General features: G+C 40.5%; 1 protein-coding gene across 6 annotated transcripts in view; it reads left to right on the top strand.

Moving 5' to 3' along the window:
• Window positions 1-21,534, top strand: part of CASP2 (caspase 2) — a 32,879-nt gene that overhangs the window by 2,365 nt on the left and 8,980 nt on the right. For 4 of the 6 annotated variants that reach the window (XR_009764173.1, XR_009764179.1, XM_061637767.1 and 1 more), the window contains 8 exons: window positions 1,336-1,510; window positions 4,167-4,317; window positions 7,032-7,199; window positions 10,546-10,627; window positions 13,535-13,632; window positions 14,399-14,575; window positions 15,351-15,479; window positions 15,856-15,946. Coding sequence is in view for 4 of the 6 variants with exons in the window: in XM_061637767.1 (XP_061493751.1) it covers window positions 4,168-4,317; window positions 7,032-7,199; window positions 10,546-10,627; window positions 13,535-13,632; window positions 14,399-14,575; window positions 15,351-15,479; window positions 15,856-15,946 (895 nt within the window). In the remaining 2 variants the exon portion in view is untranslated. Of the gene's footprint in view, window positions 1-1,335; window positions 1,511-4,166; window positions 4,318-7,031; window positions 7,200-10,545; window positions 10,628-13,534; window positions 13,633-14,398; window positions 14,576-15,350; window positions 15,480-15,855; window positions 15,947-16,050; window positions 16,107-21,534 lie in introns of all 6 variants that reach the window. The other 2 variants (XM_061637770.1, XM_061637769.1) reach the window with 2 other exon arrangements.

Below are 21,534 nucleotides of genomic sequence, written 5' to 3'. Positions count from 1 at the left end.
TACATAATAGGAGGCATTTAAAACAGAAGAATATTAAGCCTCCCCAGAAGTCCCGAAAGCCTGCTGAAAAAGCCAGGTCTTTAAGGCCTTGCGGAACATATTCAGGGAAGAGATGTGCCGAAGATCTTGTGGGAGGGAGTTCCAGAGGGTGGGGGCCGCCACTGAAAAGGCCTTCTCTCTAGTGCCCGCCAACCTAGCTGCTTTGGTTGGCGGGACTGAGAGAAGGCCTTGTGTGGCCGATCTTGTCAGGCGGCATGATTGGTGGCGTTGTAGGCGCTCCTTTAGATAAACTGGGCCGAGACCGTGTAGGGATTTAAAGGTTAAAACCAACACCTTGAATTGGGCCCGGAAAACAACTGGAAGCCAGTGTAGATCGAACAACACTGGCGTGATGTGGTCCCGGCGACGACTGTGAGTAATCGAGCCGCCGCATTTTGAATAAGTTGTAGTTTCCGGACCATTTTCAAGGGTAACCCCACGTAGAGCGCATTACAGTAATCTAATCGAGAGGTGACCAGGGCATGTACTACCAGTGGGAGCTGATGAACAGGAAGGTAGGGTTGCAGCCTACGTATAAGGTGTAGTTGGTACCAAGCTGCCCGGCTCACAGCCGAAATCTGAGCCTCCATGGACAGCTTGGAATCAAGTACAACCCCGAGGCTGCGGACCTGGTCCTTTAGGGGTAAACTCACCCCATTGAACTTCAGGTCAACGGTTCCCAACCTTCTCTTGTCCCCCACGAGCAGTACCTCGGTCTTGTCGGGGTTCAGTTTCAGCCTATTCCTTCCCATCCATCCACTCACAGACTCCAGGCCGTGTAAGGCTTTATAGGTTAAAACCAGCACTTTGAATCGGGCCCAGAAACATATAGGCAGCCAATGCAAGCGAGCCAGAATCGGTGTTATATGTTCGGACCGCCTGGCCCCTGTTAACAATCTGGCTGCTGCATTTTGCACGAGCTGCAGTTTCCGAACCATCTTCAAAGGCAGCCCCACGTAGAGCGCATTACAGTAATCTAATTTAGAGGTTACCAGAGCATGAACAACTGAAGCGAGATTGTCTCTATCCAGATTCAGGAGGATCTGTGTAGATTGTATTAGATCTGACTTACCAGGGCTCCTGCACAAGCTCTTGCTATACTCTCGAATAAGTGCCATTTAATGTGGTGGGACTTTGTTTTGAAAGTTGTAAGTTGCTCTCAAACACTCTTAACAAGCAAACTTTGCAGATGTGAACTCTCAGAACAGCTGTCTTATTATCTTTACAAAATTGTGGAGGACTGGTGAAGTGCCACATGACTGGAGGAGAGCTAATTTTGTCCCTGTCTTCAAAAAGGAGGAACCGGGGAACTACAGACCAGTCAGCCTAACATCAATTCCTGGAAAAACTCTGGAGCAGATTATAAAGAAGTCACTCTGTAAGCACCTTGAAAACAATGCAGTGATTACTAGGAGCCAACACGGATTTATGAAGAACAAATCCTGCCAAACTTATCTCATTTTTTGATCAGGTAACCTCCTTTGTAGACTGTGGGTATGCTGTGGACATAATATATCTCGACTTCAGCAAAGCTTTTGACAAAGTGCCCCATGATATTCAGATTAGCAAGCTAGCTAAATGTGGGCTGGAGGGAACAACTATCAGGTGGATCCATGGCTCCAAAATTGTACTCAAAGAGTGCTTATCAATGGTTCCTTCTCAAACTGGGCGGAAGTAATGAGTGGGGTACCACAGGGCTTGGTCCTGGGCCCATTGCTCTTCAACATTTTTATTAACGACTTGGATGAGGAGGTACAAATTTGCAGGTACAAAATGGGGGGGCACAGCTAATACCGTGGAAGACAGAAACAAAATTCAAAGGGACCTTGATGGGCTGGAGCATTGGGCTGAAAACAGCAGAATGAAATTCAACAGGGATAAATGCAAAGTTCTAAACGTAGGAAAAAGAAACCAAATGAACAGTTATACGATGGATACTTGGCTCAGCAATACGACATGTGAGAAGGATCTTGGAATTGTCATTGATCACAAGCTGAATATGAGCCAACTGAGATGTGGCTGCAAAAAAGGCAAATGCTATATTAGGCTGCATTAACACAAGTATAGTTTCCAAATCGCGTGATTAGTATTAGTATTAGTTCTCCTCTATTCAGCACTGGTTAGACCTCATCTTGAATACTGTGTCCAGTTCTGGTCTCCGCACTTTAAGAAGGATGCAGACAAACCGGAACAGGTTCAGAGGAGGGCAACAAGGATGATCAGGAGACTGGAAACAAAGCCCTATGAGAAGAGACTGAAAGAACTGGACATGTTTAGCCTGGAGAAGAGAAGGCTGAGGGGAGATATGATTGCACTCTTCAAGTACATGAAAGGTTGTCACACTGAGGAGGGCCGGGATCTCTTCTCGATCGTCCCAGAGTGCAGGACATGGAATAATGGGCTCAAGTTGCAGGAAGCCAGATCTCGACTAGACATCAGGAAAAACTTCCTAACTGTTAGAGCCATATGACAATGGAATCAATTACCTAGAGTTAGTGGGCTCTCCAACACTGGAGGCATTCAAGAGGCAGCTGGGCAGCCATCTGTCAGGAATGCTTTGATTTGGATTCCTGCATTGAGCAGGGGGTTGGACTTGATGGCCTTATAGGCCCCTTCCAACTCTACTTTTCTGTGTGTGGAGTTCATTAGAAAATAATATAAGATTATTGGTATGCTTGCATTTGATGTGTGTTTTAAAAAAACATCCTGCAACTTCTTAAATTAGTTGACTTTTCTTTAAGAATGTCCACCTTGAAAGAGGAGAGGTGTAAATGAAACTGGGTACAATTACCTAAAGTTGTCAGATATTATGTTGCATATTTTATACTTCAGTCTGACAAGGGTCTCACAACTGAAGGCAGCTTCATTGAAAACAACTATGAGCTATTTAAAGGTGATGCTAACAGTAATTTCCCCCCAAAGCACACACTTTTTTTTTGAGAGAGAGGATTGCTAGCTTGTCAACTGACCACAGTAGCTTGCCAACACTTGTGTCATGAAGAAAAACTGTCCATTGTTTAAGCCTGTGGTGCAGTGGAGCAGGGACAAAGCACCACCACTTACTTCATAGCCGGGGTGGTGATGTCATCTCCAGGAATGTTATTTGTCATTCCTCTGCAAATAAATAAGCTTTTCTCTGAGGAAAGAAAACCAAACGAGCTAAGAAGATGAAGAGGTATGTTACATTAGAATGCATATGTAAGGGTTAAAATGCCACTTTTTTTAAAAAAAATCCAAATATCTTCTTACAACCAAAGGAAATGTCACAATATAGTGAGCAAGTGTTTGAGCCCACAAATCATCTTCATCAGGCTGGCTGTTAAGCAAAAGGCGGGGAAAGGAAGCTGACGATATTGAAACCATAAGGTCGACATTGGTTAAAAGTTTGTTTTTGTGGTACAGTGTTAGAAGATACATGGCTATGGGGAGTTATCAATGAGAGTGCACTTTCAAATTTACCACTACACCACAGGTTTAAGCTGTTCTTAAAAAAACATAATTTTGCCCAAGTGTCTGAATTGGTGTATGCCTGTAAGTAAGAAGATGGATTCTAATACATATTTATGGAAAGATCTTTGCAAATTCAGTATTATTTATTAGATGTTTATCTCACCTTTCCTCCAAAGGAGGTCAAGGTGGCTAAGCAGTATCTCAGTTAAAATACTAGAAATTTAAACAATTAAAATACATTTTTAATAACATCAGAAATAACCATTTCAAAGCAGGTTTTCAACAAATGTTTTCTATTCTTTCTGAATGACGGTGATGGAGATACATGCACATCTGTAGAGAGAGTTATGTAATCCATGGATAGCTGTGCTGCAGCTTACCATCCCTTTATATGTAGAATATAATAATTGTTCACAGAAGAAAGAGTTTGGTAGAGATCTAGTGGCTAATGGGAGATATAGGGGGTATCTCTAGTGTTGTGCAAAAAAAAAAAATCTATGTGGCCAAGACAACATGATTTACTGCTCTAGCCTTACCGACTTCCAAATAGCCTCCGTTGTAGGGGTGAATAATTCTCTCACATCTCTGCATTGAGAGAGACTGGATAATTCAATCATTCCTACAGTAATTATGCAATGTAAATTTGCATTGGGGTTTACATTATTCTTTGCTTCTAGGATGCTGGGTGTATGTGGCATGCAGAAATGTCACCAAGAGGTGCTGAAAAAGAATCGTGTTTCCCTAGCAAAGCAGCTAGTTCTGAAGGAACTAATGGAACACCTCATAGAGAAGGATATTATCACTGAAGCAATGATGGAGATGATACAGGTACGATTAGTCTCGTCAACAACTGGAGATAATATTTGATTATCCAAAATTATGATTTTCCTAATATCGTCGTTTATGCTTCTAAATGCTGCAAATATTCCTGCATGTCAAATGAGACCAGTAGTCTACACCAGTGTGCAGTAAGTAGCATAACTAGATAAAATGAGTTTCGTAGACTAAAGCAGACTTGTAATTGGGGATGAACAGATTAGTTTGTTCCCAGCCCATGTCAATCTTGCATGTGTTCGTTCATAAGAACATAAATAATTAAGAAGAGCCTGCTGGACCAGGCCAGTGGCCCATCTAGTCCAGCATCCTGTTCTCACAGTGGCCAACCAGGTGCCCATGGGAAGCCCACAAGCAGGACCTGAGTGCAAGAGCACTCCCTTCCTGTGGCTTCTGGCAACTGGTTTTCAGAAGCATACTGCATCTGACTGGTAGTAGAGCACAGCCATCATGGCTAGTAGCCACTGATAGTGTCAGCTCTACACTGCATCAGCAGTGTCAGGGGGGGCTGGAAATTCCTGGGTCTTTGGCAGGGAAGGAAAGTCCTTAGCCAGCAGTCGGGTTGTAAATCTGCCAGGCCTATCCGAAGCGTACTTGCCGAGTCAGAAGTCCAGAAACGAGGTCAGTGGAGGTCCGGGATCAATTGCCAAGGAGGTCAGTCAAAGAGATGCTGCAGGGAAACTAGGTCTACACAAAGCCACGCCTGACGTTGCAGTCAGCAACAAGCTGCAGCCAAGGTGTGCCTTATAAAGAGCAGGATGGACAGCAGGTGTGAGCCCTCAGCGTTTGGGCCTTAAGGAGTCAGGCCTGCCTCTCTTCTGCCTGACCTTCTGCTGTCTACGTTCTGCAGGTGAGGGGGGAGTATCCTGTTCACTGTCTGTGTCTGGCTGCAGGGCCTCTGCTGTCCCTGGGGTGCTCTGCAGCTGAGGGGCAGAAGGAGCTGGATGCTCAGGAGGCTCCTCCGTGTCTCCTGCTGCTCCTGGGTCTGCTGCTGTTACTCCTGAGGAGTCCTCCTCTGAGGAGTCCTCCTCTGAGGAGTCCTCCTCTGAGGAGTCCTCTGACGGGGCCATGACAGATAGCCTTATTCTCCATGAATTTGTCTAATCTTTTAAAGCCATCCAAGCTGGTGGCCACCACTGCCTCTTGTAGGAGTGAATTCCATAGTTTATACGCGGTGTGAAGAAGTACTTTTTTTCTCTGTCCCGAATCTTCCAATATTCAGCTTCATTGAATGTCCAGAAGTTCTAGTGTTATGAGGGAGGGAAAATAATTTTCTCTGTCCACTTTTTCCATGTCATGCATAATTTTATACATTTTAATCATGTTGCCTCTGACTTGCCTTTTCTCTAAACTAAAAAGCCCCAAATGCTGCAACCTTTCTTAACAGGGAAGTCGCTCCATCCCCTTGATCATTCTGGTTGTCCTTTTCATTCCATTCATGATTTTTTTTATTTCACAGTTTTTGGTGTGCATTTTACCAGAAAATGTGCATATTTTCTATGCACTTTAACTTAAAATATCTTTATATGCATTGTGTTATTTTTTTGAACTAAAAACTAAGACAAAATTGGAGAGGTGCAAAAAGCAAAGGATAACTGCATTCAAGTCACTGTATTGGTCCAAGTGAAATTGGGTTTGTTTGCTTACAACTGCTGACTGGACTAAATCTTTAAGAATTCCTCCTTGTAATTAGTCTCTTGCATGGTGAGAATTGCCTGCAGATGATCAGGTAAGAAAGCCTTTGTAAGCTGGAGAAGAGTTGTTCTTTTTGTTTTCTGAGTGCCATTGTGCTCCAGATGACTAAGGTAGACAAGTTAAGAAAAGTAGAGAGGGGACTAATAACTTTTAAGGACTTATGCACAAGGCTGAAGAGGTAGAAGGAGAATGAACAGAGGTTTGGCTAGTTAAAGATATGAGTTCTAAATGATTGTGCTGGCAGAAGTAATCAAAAAGCTGTTGATCCAAGTATCCCCTTGGTCCCTTAAGTCTCAGTAGCTTTTGAAGTTAACTTTTTAAAGTAAGTGTTTGCATCACAGAGCATCAGACTGCTTAAATCACTGGGTTTCTACTGAAGTCTTTCCATTCTATAATTCTCATAATTGTCTGTATGACCATGGTTATAATTTTGTTGTTGTTACATGCCTTCAAGTCGATTACTATTTATGGCGACCCTATGAATCTGCGACCTCCAGTAGCATCTAACCACCCTGTTCAGGTTTTGTAAGTTCAGGTCTGGCTTCCTTTATGGAATCAATCCATCTCTTGTTTGGCCTTCCTCTTTTTCTACTCCCTTTTGTTTTTCCCAGCATTGGTTAAAAATATGTACTTCTTTTGTAGCTACTTTAACATAGATATTTAATATTCCTTGTGCGATTTCCTTGGAGATTTCTATATAGGGTTGCCAGATAAATGAAAGCTGACAGATGGGAGATAAAGAATACATTGTAAAAAAAATAGTGAAAACATTGAAATATGTTGATATTTGCAGGATTCCATTGTTGCAAATTAGGCAGCAATCCTATACGCACTTACCTAGGAGTAAGTTCCATACAACTCAATGAGATCTTCTTCTGAATAGAAATGTACAGAGTAAGATACCATAGTGAAGGTGATGATGTACTTCAAGTCTATGTAGAATAGATACTGATTTGCATATCTAATTCAATATTCTTTTAATGTTATGTGTTTGTTTTTTTACATCTGTTTAGGCTAAGTCTGGGAGTTTTAGCCAAAACATAGAATTCTTGAATCTTCTCCCAAAGCGGGGTCCCAAAGCCTTCTCAGCTTTTTGTGAAGCTTTACAAGAAACCAAACAGCAGCACTTGGAGGAAATGCTCTTAAGCACCATCTCCTGCCATAGCAATGGGAATGCAAGGGTAAGGAAAGATAAATAAAAGTAAGGGGGGGAGCACATATGGTTTTGGTGATCCCACATAGTCCTCTCACATGACTGTGTCTTCTCAGAATGCATGTAGTACATTGAGTCCATTTTGACCACCACTTACTCAGCTCTCTACGTCCAGAAAGCTAACACGGAGAGAGCTTCTAGGTTAGCCTTCCCAAGATGCTAGGGGGTCTTGGAGCCAGGGATATTTTCAAATGAGCAGAGCTTCATGAGTGCATTCTAGAGCAGTACTAGCTCATGGGAACTGTATGATGCACCTCTCTGCTTTTTGGATTGCTCTTAGGCAAGTTTTCTCACATATAGTGAGATACTACTTGAAAACTAGTGAAACATGGAGGCTGATAAGAAAAGATCGATTCTGACAAAGCCCCAGCTCAATCCTGAACTGTTTATTGGTGTTCTCTATATAGATTTAAGTAATTGATTTATATTTTCCATGTCATGTTCATCTTTAGGAGGTGGAAGGCAAATAACCTAGGGATGCCATTGAATTCATCTCCAGTGGGAATCTGCATTAAGACTTATCCTGCCTGGTTGTAGCATAATTGGCCCAAGACCAGATCCAAGCTTCATGGAATCCATTGGCAACTCCACAGGGTTCCAGGAAGCACAAACACAGTTGTGTTACGATGTCAATTATATATTTTTTGTAAAAAATATGCTTGTAAAAACTTGAATACATTGGATTCTAACCAGAAACATAGGTGAAGTTTTTAACATAGGTGAAGTTTTTAAAAAAGCACTTTATAGGAGACCAATACAGTGGTTTCAACCTACCCCAGGGAATTACAGATTTCAGCACAAATGACATTGGTTGAAAAATAAATACAAGATTTGCAAATACTGTCAAAATAAAAGGTTATTAAATAGTAGTTCTTCAGCATAAATCAGAAGTTTGGCATTTCATTTTCTGATAACGAAAAATCCAACACCTGAAAGGAGAATCTTACAAAAAGGTGAATTGTATTTACTTTGGGCCAGTTTGCATATCACAATAAACCACAGATAATGGCTTACTGCGAACACATTGGTCTGGGCTGTTTTGCACCTCCCCACTGGTGCAAGAAACAAACAAACCGTAATCCCTGGCTGGTTTCACTTTGAATTCACCAGGGTAAAAAGGTTTGTTCTTGGAGTTGTGGTTTGTTTCAGCGAACACCACTGTCCCGGATGTTGTGTTAAGCCAGGGGTCGTGGCTTGTTTCTTCACATTGTTAGGAGGGAAGTGGGCATGATTAGTTCATACGCTGTTGATCATTCATATGAAACTGACTTTGTGATTTATCCCAGGTGTGCAAGCATTTCTTTGTCTTTGGAAATTTTTAAAAATTATATAATTAAAGCTCGCTCTCATTCCTTCAGTAGTCCTTTGCAATTAATTCACATCATTTTACTTTGAAGATTAGCAGTGTTTCCATATATTTTTTCTCAGTTTGCACCCCCAAGCCCATCCCATTGAGCAGTTTTGTAGAAAAGAGAATAGCAAAATCTGTTCCTTTCAGTTGGAGCAGCAAAATACAATTTTAAAGCAAAATTTAGTGAAAACAGTAAAAACAGGAGAAAAACTGAACGCATGCATGCTCACTTACACATGTGGAGGGAGGAGGAAACCAGCAAGGTTTCATCAGTGCCAACTGGAAAAAATAAGCTAAGCTTCAATTTTGAAATGAGGAGTTCTGAAGTTGGGTCTGGTGGTGTTCTGCTGCCCGGAGTTGGGTCTGGTGGTGCTGTTTCTTGAAGGGGATGGAGCTTGTACCTGGAAAATTTCATTTAGCAAGCTTTACAGAGCTAGAATTCATGTGATCTGTAAACTTCAGTCAAATTACCAGTGCATCTGAGTATTGTGTAATATTGGCTTATATTTATTGCAAAATGCCTGTTGGGAAGTTTTTGTGTATGAGTGAAGGGTGGGATTATGTATTTTAGTGATTTGTGCGAGGCAGGTGCAGTGCAATCCACACACAGAGCTATATTGCTTTCTCTGGATTCCCCTGCCAATGGCAGTTAGACAGTGGAAGTAATGCTGGGATAGTTTGTAGATTTTGTCCCCATTGCAACATTTATCCTGAAGTATAGTGCTTTATTTTGCCCTGTATAACTGAAATATTATTTATTAACAGCATGTATATGCTGACTACTTGCTAAGTTTTCTAGGTAGATTACAATAACAATTATTAAAATAATAATAAAAACCATAACACCAAAATATGAAACACAGCATAAAAACCTAGCAGTGCTAAACCTGCTCCTAGTGAACCCAGTGTCTAGAATGAGAATTTTCCCAGCCCCATGCAGTCTGCCCCATAAAATTAACATCAGTGGAAACCTCTTAAGAACTGACCTAGGCCCTGTGTGTGTGTGTAGTGTCCCCCCCCCTGCACCTGCATACCCCCACCTTCAGTTCTGTTTTTGTTGTGCTGTTGGATGTCACAGGATCCCTGTGGTATTTTATATGATTATCTACTGGTGGGGTACGTGTAAATGTACTTACATCTGCATACACACACACCTGGCTGGAAATGAATACCACAAGCAAAAATTATATTGGATCCTAACTTAAATAGGTACCCACCCACGTGCATCCTCCCGTCTCTGTGCTTTTGATAAAGACTACATAGGATGATTGGTGTGTGTGTGTGTGTGTGTGTGTGTGTGTGTGTGTGTGTGTGTGTGTGTGTGTGTGTGTGTGTGTGTGTGTGTGTGTGTGTGTGTGTGTGTGTGTGTGTGTGTGTGTGTGTGTGTGTGTGTGTGTGTGTGTGTGTGTGTGTGTGTGTGTGTGTGTGTGTGTGTGTGTGTGTGTGTGTGTGTGTGTGTGTGTGTGTGTGTGTGTGTGTGTGTGTGTGTGTGTGTGTGTGTGTGTGTGTGTGTGTGTGTGTGTGTGTGTGTGTGTGTGTGTGTGTGTGTGTGTGTGTGTGTGTGTGTGTGTGTGTGTGTGTGTGTGTGTGTGTGTGTGTGTGTGTGTGTGTGTGTGTGTGTGTGATCCTATAGATAGGAATTGATGTGTGTGTGTGTGTGTGTGTGTGTGTGTGATCCTATAGATAGGAATTGATGTGTGTGTGTGTGTGTGTGTGTGTGTGTGATCCTATAGATAGGAATTGATGTGTGTGTGTGTGTGTGTGTGTGTGTGTGATCCTATAGATAGGAATTGATGTGTGTGTGTGTGTGTGTGTGTGTGTGTGTGTGTGTGATCCTATAGATAGGAATTGATTCCTTTCCCTTAGATCTCTTTGGTTCTGTTCTATTAAGCTTAATACTGCTTAAAACTGTGTGGAAATATTCTTGGTTGTTTGTTTCTTAATGCCATGCGGCTTCTTTCAGCTGAATCTTGACTATGAGGGAAGTCTGTCATTTCCTGTAACAGAATCTGGGATCTCCCAAAAAAGGCCACGTTGGCATCTTGGTAAGCTTATTGTGAAATTTGACTATTTCAATTGCAATGGCTAAAAACTTCCTCTTATAACTTACCAGAAATGTATCCAATCTGACACAGAATTAATGTGCAAAAGAAAAACCTGTTTTTTTCTGACATGTGGGTTGGAAAATGCATGGTGATTTTCTGATTTTGCTGTTGGTTTTAAAAAGAAGCTGCTAATTTGTTAGGCAAGAGCAAACCTGAAAATGCTTAGCCCCAAAGGGCAATATTTGAAATCTATGACTGACAAAATAAGAGGCTGATATATGAGGTTTTGTAACCCCAAGTAAATTATCCACTTGCTTTTACTCTGGTAGGCACATGGTGGTGCTGCCTTATTTATTTAGAATATTTCTATATTCCTCCCTCCTAAGGACTTACTTACTTAAATGTAAATAAATGGATGAACTGTAGGATAGCTTTGAAAATTGCCAGAATGTGTCCACCGATAGTGCTAGTTTTGCTTGAAATGCACTTTTGATTTTGTATGTTTTAAGAATTGATGCACTTGTGGTTTTCCACTCTAGCTTTCTTATTCTAAATATGTGGTGCCAGAATAGTGATATGAAAGGATATAAGTATATCCTCTTATATTTGTCTCATATTTTTGCTCATGCAAGTTGTTCCCACCTCCCCCATGTGCATGCTCGCATAAGCAAATATTACACAAGACAGAAGATTATGGTTATTGGCTACCAATAATATACATGATTTTAAAGGCACTTTTACTTTCTCTTAAATAACAAAAATTGTCAGCAAGCTCCTATGTGACATCTGCAGTGAAAGTTTGTGTAACCCAAAGAGGAAATAGCTGAACTGTCCTATTTGAGGCTGAAGGAAGGTTTTAGTCTAACATGTTAAAATACATTTTGAACAAAAGAAATTTAATAAACCAGACTCAGAATTGGGGATTGGCAACTTGTGGCCTATTGTTCAGACCCAAGTTATGAAAAAATATTATCTGGCCCCAAGTAGTCTACAAACTTTTAATGGAAGTTTACCTGCAATTTCATTCATAATGAGAGATTCCCACTCTAATGTTACATTTATTTTTTAATAGCCCAAAACAAATAAAACAGAAACCGAAAAAGCACCCCCCCAAAGTCATTAACACCCAACCAAACAACTACAACAAAGCCCAAAACTATGGTATAAAACCTAATCTAGGTTTTGTTTCAAAATTTTATGGCCAGATCCCCTGGATTCAGTTGCATCCTGCGGATCTTTTCAATTGCAAACTGTTTTATTATTAACTAGCAACTAAATAAATTATTCAGTAGATGATTTTGTCATCCATGACTATTAACAAGGTAGGTAGGTAGGTAATACTTTATTGCTCATGACCAAAGGCCGACGCAATGATACACAAATACAAATAACAAAATAGAATACAAATATTAATAGTAAATAGTAGTAGTAGTAGTAGTAAATATGAAAGGGTTAGGGATTAAAAGGATTAAAATTTTAGACTAAAAACCAATATTCATACAGTCCTGTACAATCAAGGATACTAAAACAGGTATGAAGAGGTGGAGACCAACCAAATGAAACATTTGTACACTAACAACCACTATTCAGGACCCTACATTCTTTTGAAACTTGGCTCTAATTTTTCCAGCTGCAAAAGCAAAGTTTGCCATTTGTCTAGTTATAAAAATATCCGTGCCCGCTAAAAGGACACAGACTTGTTCCAAAGTAGGCCTGTTGACTATTAACAATGGCTGTAACACAGAAACAATCACAAAACTATAATTAGCTAACGTTAGTCATATTTAGCAACTGGCACAGGGCAAGTGCTTAGATTTGAGCAAGCTGTTGATGTCTTCTGAGTCAGACATGAGGAACCTTTGGCTCTCCAGATGTTGCTGGACTCCAGCTCCCATCAACCCCAGGCAGAATGGCCAGTGGTCATGGTGATGGGTGTTGTCATCCAAGAACATTTCGAGAATGATAGATTCCCCACCCCTATTCTTGCATGAAGGCAAGAACCCATGGCCTCCTGCAGATACCATCTTATTAGGAGGTCTGTTGTGCACAACATACAAAGAAGACCTTTAGTGTTGTGGCACCAACACTTTGGAATCCCTCCCCTTAAATATTAGACAGGCGCCATCTCTGTTACCTTTTTGTGCCTACTGAAGACTTCCTTTTTCAACAAGCCTTTTAAGTAGAGACCATATAGTGTTCTTGTTTGCTGCCCTGGGCTCCTTTTGGGAGGAAAGGTGGGATATAAATGTAATAAATAAATAAATAAATCCGATTTTCAAGAAATGTTTGTGATGGAGTTTTTTAGACATGTAGTTTAGAGTCTGTTCATATTTTACTGATAGCTTCCTTGATATAGTCCTGACAGATATCTCTTTGAAGCTGCTATTTCCACTTCAAGGGAACCTCCCATTGATGCCAATGGGGCTTCCCTTGAAATGCAAAACAGTAGCCTCAGAGAGACTATTTTTGTTAGCACCATGGCAGGGAGAAACAACTTCCCCACTCCATCCCCATGGTCCTGAGGCTGTTGCATCTTCCCTGTAAATGCTATCTACAAAACAAAAAAATCATGTTAATTGCACTCACGCAGATTATATAATCTCATTTGGCCCTGAGATTCTGCATAATCAATTTATTAATCAATTTATACATGCTAAATATCACAAAAAGTAATGCTTTTAAAAAGTCATACATAAAAAATGCATTTGATTTGAAATCACTTTGAGTTCTTAACTGCAACTGGGAAGCCCATTGTGGGCTTACTCCTCCAGCTCTTAAATGAATGTTTTGGTAAATTAAATTGTTAATCTGGTATTCTAAATAATTGTAAATGCCAAGTTTATAGCTGCACAGAAGTTCCTTTGCTGCTGAGCCAGCTGCATATTGGTTATTGATCTGTCTCTTCAGCAACACCAATGGAGCATTCCTTGGATGATGGAGATGGTCCCCACTATCCTCAGGTGAAGCCATGTACCCCAGAATTCTATCACACTCATGAGCACTTGGTGAGTATCCTGGTGGGTGGAATCTGAGAGTTTCTTTCTTTCCTAAACAAACAATGCTTTTATTGGTAATCTGCAGAAAGACAACTTCACAAATGGGCTGTGTGAAAGGGATGGCATGTTTTTTCTTTCACATACAGTTGTAAAAGCTTCAGCAGCCAGAGATTAAACAGTGGAGGCAGGTGGTTTAACCAGTCTATTTTTATATGCTTCTCTTTTAGATATCTTTATTTTCTTTCCAAATCATATTCTCTGTAGGGGCTTATTATGATAACATATGCACTTAAGGACTTCTATTGATTCTGAGTCCAGCTCTTTAAGTGTTATAGCATGAGCTGCTTTGCAGCTGTTTGGTTTAAATATCCTGCCTTTACATTCTCTGTCAGGCATTCTCTTCTCACTTTTACTTCTACCAGGCTGGGAAATTGTTTCTAATTCCTTAGGCAACAGAATAAAATCCCTTTAAAACCAGCATTAAATTTCTAAATATTGTACATGGATGAAAACAGGTATGAACTTGTTTAAGAATTAGCGTGAAACCTTATGTGCCTTGAATTTTTCCTGCCTTTAGCCTATAATATGCTTTTACTACAGTGTTTTTCTGCTATAAACGTAAAGTGTCTACAACCTCCTGTTTGTGCTCACTTGTGTAGATGTACCTGGTTGCACTGGGATTTTGACTGTTAAGATTTTTGAAGTATGTTGAGATTTTACTGTTTGACAGAATATATCAGGAAACTGGATCCATGAGGTTATTTGTGTTTCACAGGCGTACAGGTTGAAGTCACGCCCACGGGGCTTGGCACTTATACTTAGTAATGTGCATTTCAGCAGTGAGACAGATCTGGAGTTCCGTTCTGGTGGAAATGTGGACCACACTGCCCTAGATATGCTCTTCAGACATCTTGGGTACGAGGTGATTGTACAGCATGATCAGACTGCACAGGTGAGCCCTGAGAATGGAAGAAGTGTGACAAAGTCTGCATCATACAAGTGTCCTTGAATTCATTTTCTAGAATTGGCTACTTGCAACAAATTGGATAACCATTTCTAAGTGAGATCACATCATTTCTAATGTGAAAAAGGTATACTGGAGCAAGCATTTTATATATATTATTACATTTCCATGTGGAACTTTAATCTTTATCATTGTTTGGATAACATAATTTAATTTCCTTAAGATCATTATTGAGAATTAGTATTATTGAGTTCTAACATTCTCTGCCACTCTTTAGTGTTATTGTTTTCTATGCCATAGTAACACGGAACACTAAACCATGGCACTGGAGCTTAGCGTTAGGGACGGAACAGAGTAAAAGCCTTACACTTTACTCAGAGTTATTTACATAGCACTAAACCATAGTTTAGCATTACATGTGAACTGGGCCACTCTGTACAAAGATTAAAAAAACAACACCATGGTTTAGTGTTCCGTGTGATTATGGCATAGAAAACAATAACACTAATTCTCAGTAATGATCTTAAGGAGTGGCAGAGAATGTTAGAAATCACTGTCTCTTAAGTACCTGGATTAAACAAAATAAAATCTCAAAATTCTTTGGAAAATGGGCCCATGCTTAATGAAATTTGATTATTCATAAGCCCTCCATCTCTTTGGAGCTGGTTATTGGTACATGGCTTTACTCTATTAATTGTGCTTTTTCAGTTCACTGATAGGTGCATTTTGAGGGACTGCTGATTCTGGTTATCTCTTTTCTCAGGAAATGCAGGAAAAGTTGGAAAACTTTTCAAAGCTTCCAGCTCACAGAGATGTAGATTCCTGCATAGTATCACTTCTTTCACATGGAATAGAGGGTGGGGTCTATGGAGCGGATGGCAAGCTGCTTCAGGTAACTTGGCTTTGTGGATTCCTTCTTTTTTATAGGGGTATGGTCATGTAATGATGACAAAATTGGCAACCAGCTATTGGCAAATAAAGATATAATAGGCTCTGGCTTGAAACAGATTATTTTGGGAAGATGGGAAGCAATTAAAGAAAATGTATAGGAAGACTAGGGCAGAGTGGATATTGGTAAGATGAGAATATTGTGCATGCTTGCCTATTTTTTAAAAAAATATCTATGCCACCCTTCAATATAAATGTTCTCAAGCTGGCTTAAAGAACAACAAATAACAAAATAGTAACAAAATTAAAAAGCATAAAACAGCAGATAAAAACTGGTTGAACAGTTTACTCCAACAAGTGCTTACCTTATTTCTTCACAGTTGCAAGAGATTTTCAGACTCTTTGATAATGCAAACTGCCCTAGGCTTCAGAATAAACCCAAAATGTTCTTCATTCAAGCATGCCGGGGAGGTAAGTGACCCAAGGAGGATAGGGTGGGCGGTTTTTACCTGTGTTTCACGAACATTCCCCCTTCAACACAGCTTGTGCTCAACTCTCCTCTTTGCTTCTCTCAGGTATAAGCGGAACCCACATTCACCTCCCTGCCTTGCTGTTGCCACTACCTCTCTCTGTAAGTGCTTCTCACTCTGCATGGCGTGTGGTCAGCGGATCGCAGACCCTGCAGTACCGTGGAAAAGGGGAGCTTTGTAATTCCCATAACTTGCATGTGTGGAGTGGGGCAGTTAGCCACACTAATCATGGCTCAGCATGGAGATTTTATCTGCATCCTGCAACTTAACACAGCTGCTCTTTTTTTCTCTTTGGTCTTGACTGTGAAATTTCTTACCTTTGCTGGATTCAGGGAAAATGAATAAAACGGCAATCTGAGGCCCAGTAACCCATCTTCCATAAAACCCATCACATATAAAACAGAAGCACTGTGAATTTCCTTTGCAGAGAAATTCCACTGGGAAAAGTTGTCCTTTCTGAGCTTTTCTCTTCTCAAGTGGAGAACAGGGTCTCCAGATGCATTTAGAGATCTGTGCAAGGTGTAGAAAATGTAGGCATTAAAAGCTTAACCTCACAATCTTCAATGACAGAATCCTTCGTGGAAGAAACTTAAGACCAGTGAAATGAATTGTTGAAGAAAAGTACTGGGAAACACAAAAGGGGCATAAACTTCCCAGCCTATCTGCCAATTTAGACTGTTTTAAGAGTCCATAACTGGGATGGGAGATGATGAGAGATTCACAAGACGGTTTACTTCCCTCAGCCATTTGAGGTCATGCTGGAATGTAAGCCTACAGGAAATGTAACATCAATTCCCAAATACAAATTCAAGCACAGAACTTTATCTAAAGAATGTTTACTCCACTCTTCAGCCAAAAAAGGCACCCAGAGCTGCTTACAGATTACTTTAAAAAAGAGTTTCTTACAATCCCCCCAAAAATGTGAAAACAAGGAAAATGGAGGATATAAACTAAGGTACAAGTTCTTAGATACAATAAAACAAGCATGTACATGTACCTCTTCTTTTCTGCCCTGTTCCAAGCTTGTGCTTTCCCTTCCTTACCTTGCCTTCCCTGCCATTTCTTTCCCACACCACCAAATACCACCATAAGCGCCTCTGGGACTAGCTGTTTTCATGTTCCTTGAGAGAAAGGTAGAAAGAAAATGGTCAGTTTGAACTTGGTGCTCCCTCTGTCTTTAAAACACTACTCTTCTCAACTTTAGATGCTCAAGTTATGTAAGAAGAGACCCAGAAGGGGTGTATTCAATGAGACTGTGACATCTATCAATGGGATTTAGGCTTTCCAAGTTGGCAGTCACATTTCCAGCTAAGGATGATCTGTATTAGGTTCTCTGCAGGAATTTCTTACGTTCTCTTTAGCCACCATTTCAGCTTTATGTTGAAACTCGATAAGCTTGACTGAATGTACTAAACGAAATAGAGAGCTTTTTCAACCTCTTCTATGTGCTTGATGCATGCCTAGATTTATCTTTATTCCTGTATACCCTATAAAACCAATATTCTGTCCTGAAGACCCTTTGGAGAGCATGCTTGGAGTGCATACATGGACTATAGCCCAAACCCAGCTTTTTAAGAGGGAATAGTTTGAAGATGCGAACAGTGCAGTTGATAAAAGAACTAGTGAAAGAGAGAAACCATTTTCATTAACCCTCCTTGTCTTGCGTCTTTCTTTCCAGTCTTATCTGGGCAGTGAAAAAAACAAAGATTTTGTTACAAGAAATGGTAGTGTTGTGTATTTGCTTTGGAAAGCTCAGTATCCTGTGCTTATTAAATCTTAAGAACATAAAAGCCCTGCTGGATCAGACCAAAGGCCCATCTAGTCCAACATCCAATTCTCACAGTGCTCAACTAGATGCCTGTGGGAAGCCTGCAGGAAGAATCTGTACACAACAGCACTCTTCCCCACTTGTGATTCCCAGCAGCTGGTATTGAAGACACACTGCCTCCAACTGTGGAAGTAGAACATAGGCATTGTGGCTTGTGGCCATTGGTAGCTTTATATTCCATGAATTTGTCTAATCCTATTTTAATACCATCCGTGTTAGTAGCCATCACTGCATTTGGTGTGAGTTCCACAGTTTAACTGTGTGCTATGTGAAGTACTTTTGTCTCCTGGAACTTCCAACATTCAGCTTAATTGGATGGTTCTGGGTTCTAGGATAATGAGAGGAAAAAACCCTCTCCCAATCGGCCTTCTCTACACTGTGCATAATCTTATATAACCTTTTCTCCTGATCATTTTGGTTGCCCTTTTCTGAATCTTTTTTACCTCTACAAATATAGTTTTTCAGGTGAAGTGACTAGACTGTATACAGTATTCCAAGTGTTGTCTCACTATAGATTTGTATAATGACATTATTATCTTGGGCTGTTCCTAGTGATCCCTAACATGGATGCCATCCAGACCCAGTGTTTTTAACTTTCAGTAAAGCCTAAAGCATTCTCTTGTCACTGCTATTTTCTTCAGTTTCTCAGACCCCCTTCCTGAGAATGTTAGTTCAGGCCCATGGATCTGCCCTTACCTCTTCCGCAATGAAGGCAAATGGAAAGAATTCATTTAGCTTCTCTGCAATATCCTTTTCATCCCCTAGCACACCCTTGACTCCATGGTCATCCAAAGCTCTAACCACCTGCCTAGCTGATTTCCTGCTTCTAATATATTTAAAGAATTTTTTTGTTGCTGGTTTCAATGTGCTTCTCAAATTCTTCAGCTTATTTTTTTCATGCCTTATTGTTTGTTTGGATTTTTTACCAAAGTTTTCCTTTTAATCCATTTTTGTTCTCCTCGTTTGGACAAGACATCCATTCTCTCTTGAGTATTGGATGTTTGCAGGTAGGAAACTGAAGAAAGCCTCTCACAGCATCCTTAATTCTGCATGTTAACCACTCTGGCATCCTCTTGGCCCTGGTGGTAACTTTCCAGATCTTCAGCGTACATTCTAGCTGAACTTCTTATTGTGATTTTGAACATTCCCCAAGCATTCTGGAGAGGTTTGACCTTTACTTTTCAACTTCCTTTTTACCATTCCTCCCTTTTTGGGGAAGCATCCTCTTTTGAAGTTAAATGCGACTGTTCTGGACTTCCTTGTCAGTCACCCACTTCCATATATGTTCAAATTGATGGGATTGTAGTCAGTGTTCCCAGTTGGTCCAACAACATTTACATCTCTCACCAGGTTCTCTGCACCATTTAAGATTAAGTCGGGTCACTGCCCCTCTGATCAGTTCCAAGGCTGTTCTAAGACACAGACATTTAGCATATCTAGAAATTTTGTCTTTGTCATGACTGGAACATGCATGTACCCAGGCTATGTGAGGGTAATTGAAGTCACCCATTACTACAGTATTTTTTTGTTTGGATGCCTCCTTGATTTCATTCTCTACCTCAAGATCACCTTGGGCATTTTGGGGGGGGCGATAGTACATCTCCAGTACTAAATTACTCTTGAGGGCTGGTAGCACCACCCACAGCAATTTTGTGGATGAATCATCTCCTCCTGGGATTTCTACCTTGTTGGACTCCTTCACATACGGAGTGACACCCCTCCAGTACACCTTTCCCTGTCCTTCCTATAGAGTTAATATCCAGAGATAACTGGTTTCCCCTGGTTCTCTTCATTTCACCAATTTTCCATTATGCTTGCTATGTCTATGCTCTCCTATAAGACCAAGCACTCCAGCTTACCCATCTTGGCTTGGAGGCTTCTAGCTTTGGCATATAAACATCTGCACTTGGTGTCTCTAAATGTCTTTGGCATGTGTATTTTACCCTACAGTGCTTTGGCCTCTTTGGATTGCTATCATATGCCCCTGCACTTTCAGTGCCTAGTTGTACCCCTCCCCCTTTAAGATAGTCAAACATTTCCATACTGATTCTTGGGAGATGATTATTCTGAACTGGATGTTCCTCAGCTCTGCCAGCTTTCCCTCCACAATCAATTTAAAAGCTGCCTTGACATATTTTTGATTTTAAGTACAATCAAATTGGTATCATCCTGGTTGAAGCGGAACCTGCCCCTTTTACACAAGCTGGTATGTCCCAAAACATTCCCCATTGCCTAACAAATTTATACCTCTTCTCCAAACACCATTGTCCCATCCATGCATTGAGATGTGCCTTTCTAGCTGGGATAATTTGAAGTCTCCAAAACAAAGCAGAGTTTCTGATCTTGAAGCAAGTTTTTGGCAGAGCTCAACTTGTTACAAGTCAGAATTTACCGTTTGGCAATTTAATCCAATTTTGCATGTTCACTACTGGTGGAACAAATTGTGAAAATGCTTTGCAGGTGTTACTTGATCAAATGTCATTTTATTAATACATTAGTTATACACAGGCATGAGTGTTTCATTTGAAATAGTCCTGAGTCAGATCTTCCCTTTTTGCCATGGGTTTGCTAATTGATATTGATGTGAGCCTTTCTGATTTTTGATACTAGAAATCTCAAAACTGCACACGTACAGATCCTACTAGATATGCTGCTGATGCTGCTCCAGAGCAAAAATATCTGATGTCAGTCTTCCTTAAAACTGTTTCATGTATCTGATTTTATTTGTTGGCGGATGTTTGATGTTTATAGTGCAGTCCTAGAGGATTCTGCTCTATGAAACCAGGCAGTTTTATGCAAGTTTAATACCTTTCTTGAAAGTAATTGAATGCGCTATCCTACATTTTTCCATTTATTTTAACACAGCACCTCTAAATCTTATACACACATTGCTGCAAGGTCTTTTGGGTACTTTGTACAGTTTGAAGTGTATAGTGATTATAGGGAGGAAGCAGCTGGTACAACGTTTCCAGAATTTAAAATGTTTAAATCATCTGTTTTTCTTCATATTTTGTTCCCAAATTTACGTCTCCTGGGATTTTTATTCTTGCTTAAACATGCTTAGTATTAATAATATTAGTGTAACCCCTTCCTGAGGGGAGGGCTATTCCATACCTGTTGCTCTTTCCTATTTTCTCTTGCAAGATGTAAAAGCAATGAACAGTCTGTAGCACCTTAAAGATTAGCAAATTTATAGTGGCGTAAACTTTCCTGGGCTAGAGTCCTCTACATCAGGTCTATGGGGGGGAAATAGAAAAATTTGGGGAAAACATCTCCCCCCCAAAAAATATTTTCCCCAGTTTTTTTCCAGGCCTTCACATCTTTAAGTGCACAAAGCATTTTCATTTGGCTGGTATATATACACGGGGTGGTAGTGGTTGTAAACAGAGGAGTTATCTCTCCATCAGTAGATAATTTGCCCAGGGATGAGGGAGAAGTGAAGCAGAAATTGTGATTCTTAAGTCAGAGCTGCTTTTGACATGAATACCCAGACTTTATGTACCAGGGAAGTGAGTGGTGCCAATGCTCTTGGTCATTTAATTACTACAAGGTAGATAAGTGGCTAATAAGGCTATTCTGAGCAAATTTTGCCATTGTTGCCCATAGAGTGGAGCATTCAGGTAATGTGTGGATGATACCCAATAGTAATGACTACTGACTGAATAATAAATTAGATGTTTACCATTAGAAAAGGTGGTTGA

The sequence above is a fragment of the Rhineura floridana genome, chromosome 1, assembly GCF_030035675.1.
Source record: "Rhineura floridana isolate rRhiFlo1 chromosome 1, rRhiFlo1.hap2, whole genome shotgun sequence".
Lineage (NCBI taxonomy): Eukaryota > Metazoa > Chordata > Lepidosauria > Squamata > Rhineuridae > Rhineura > Rhineura floridana.
Note: the sequence above shows the minus strand (reverse complement) of the source record. Positions and strands in the feature narration are given on the sequence as shown.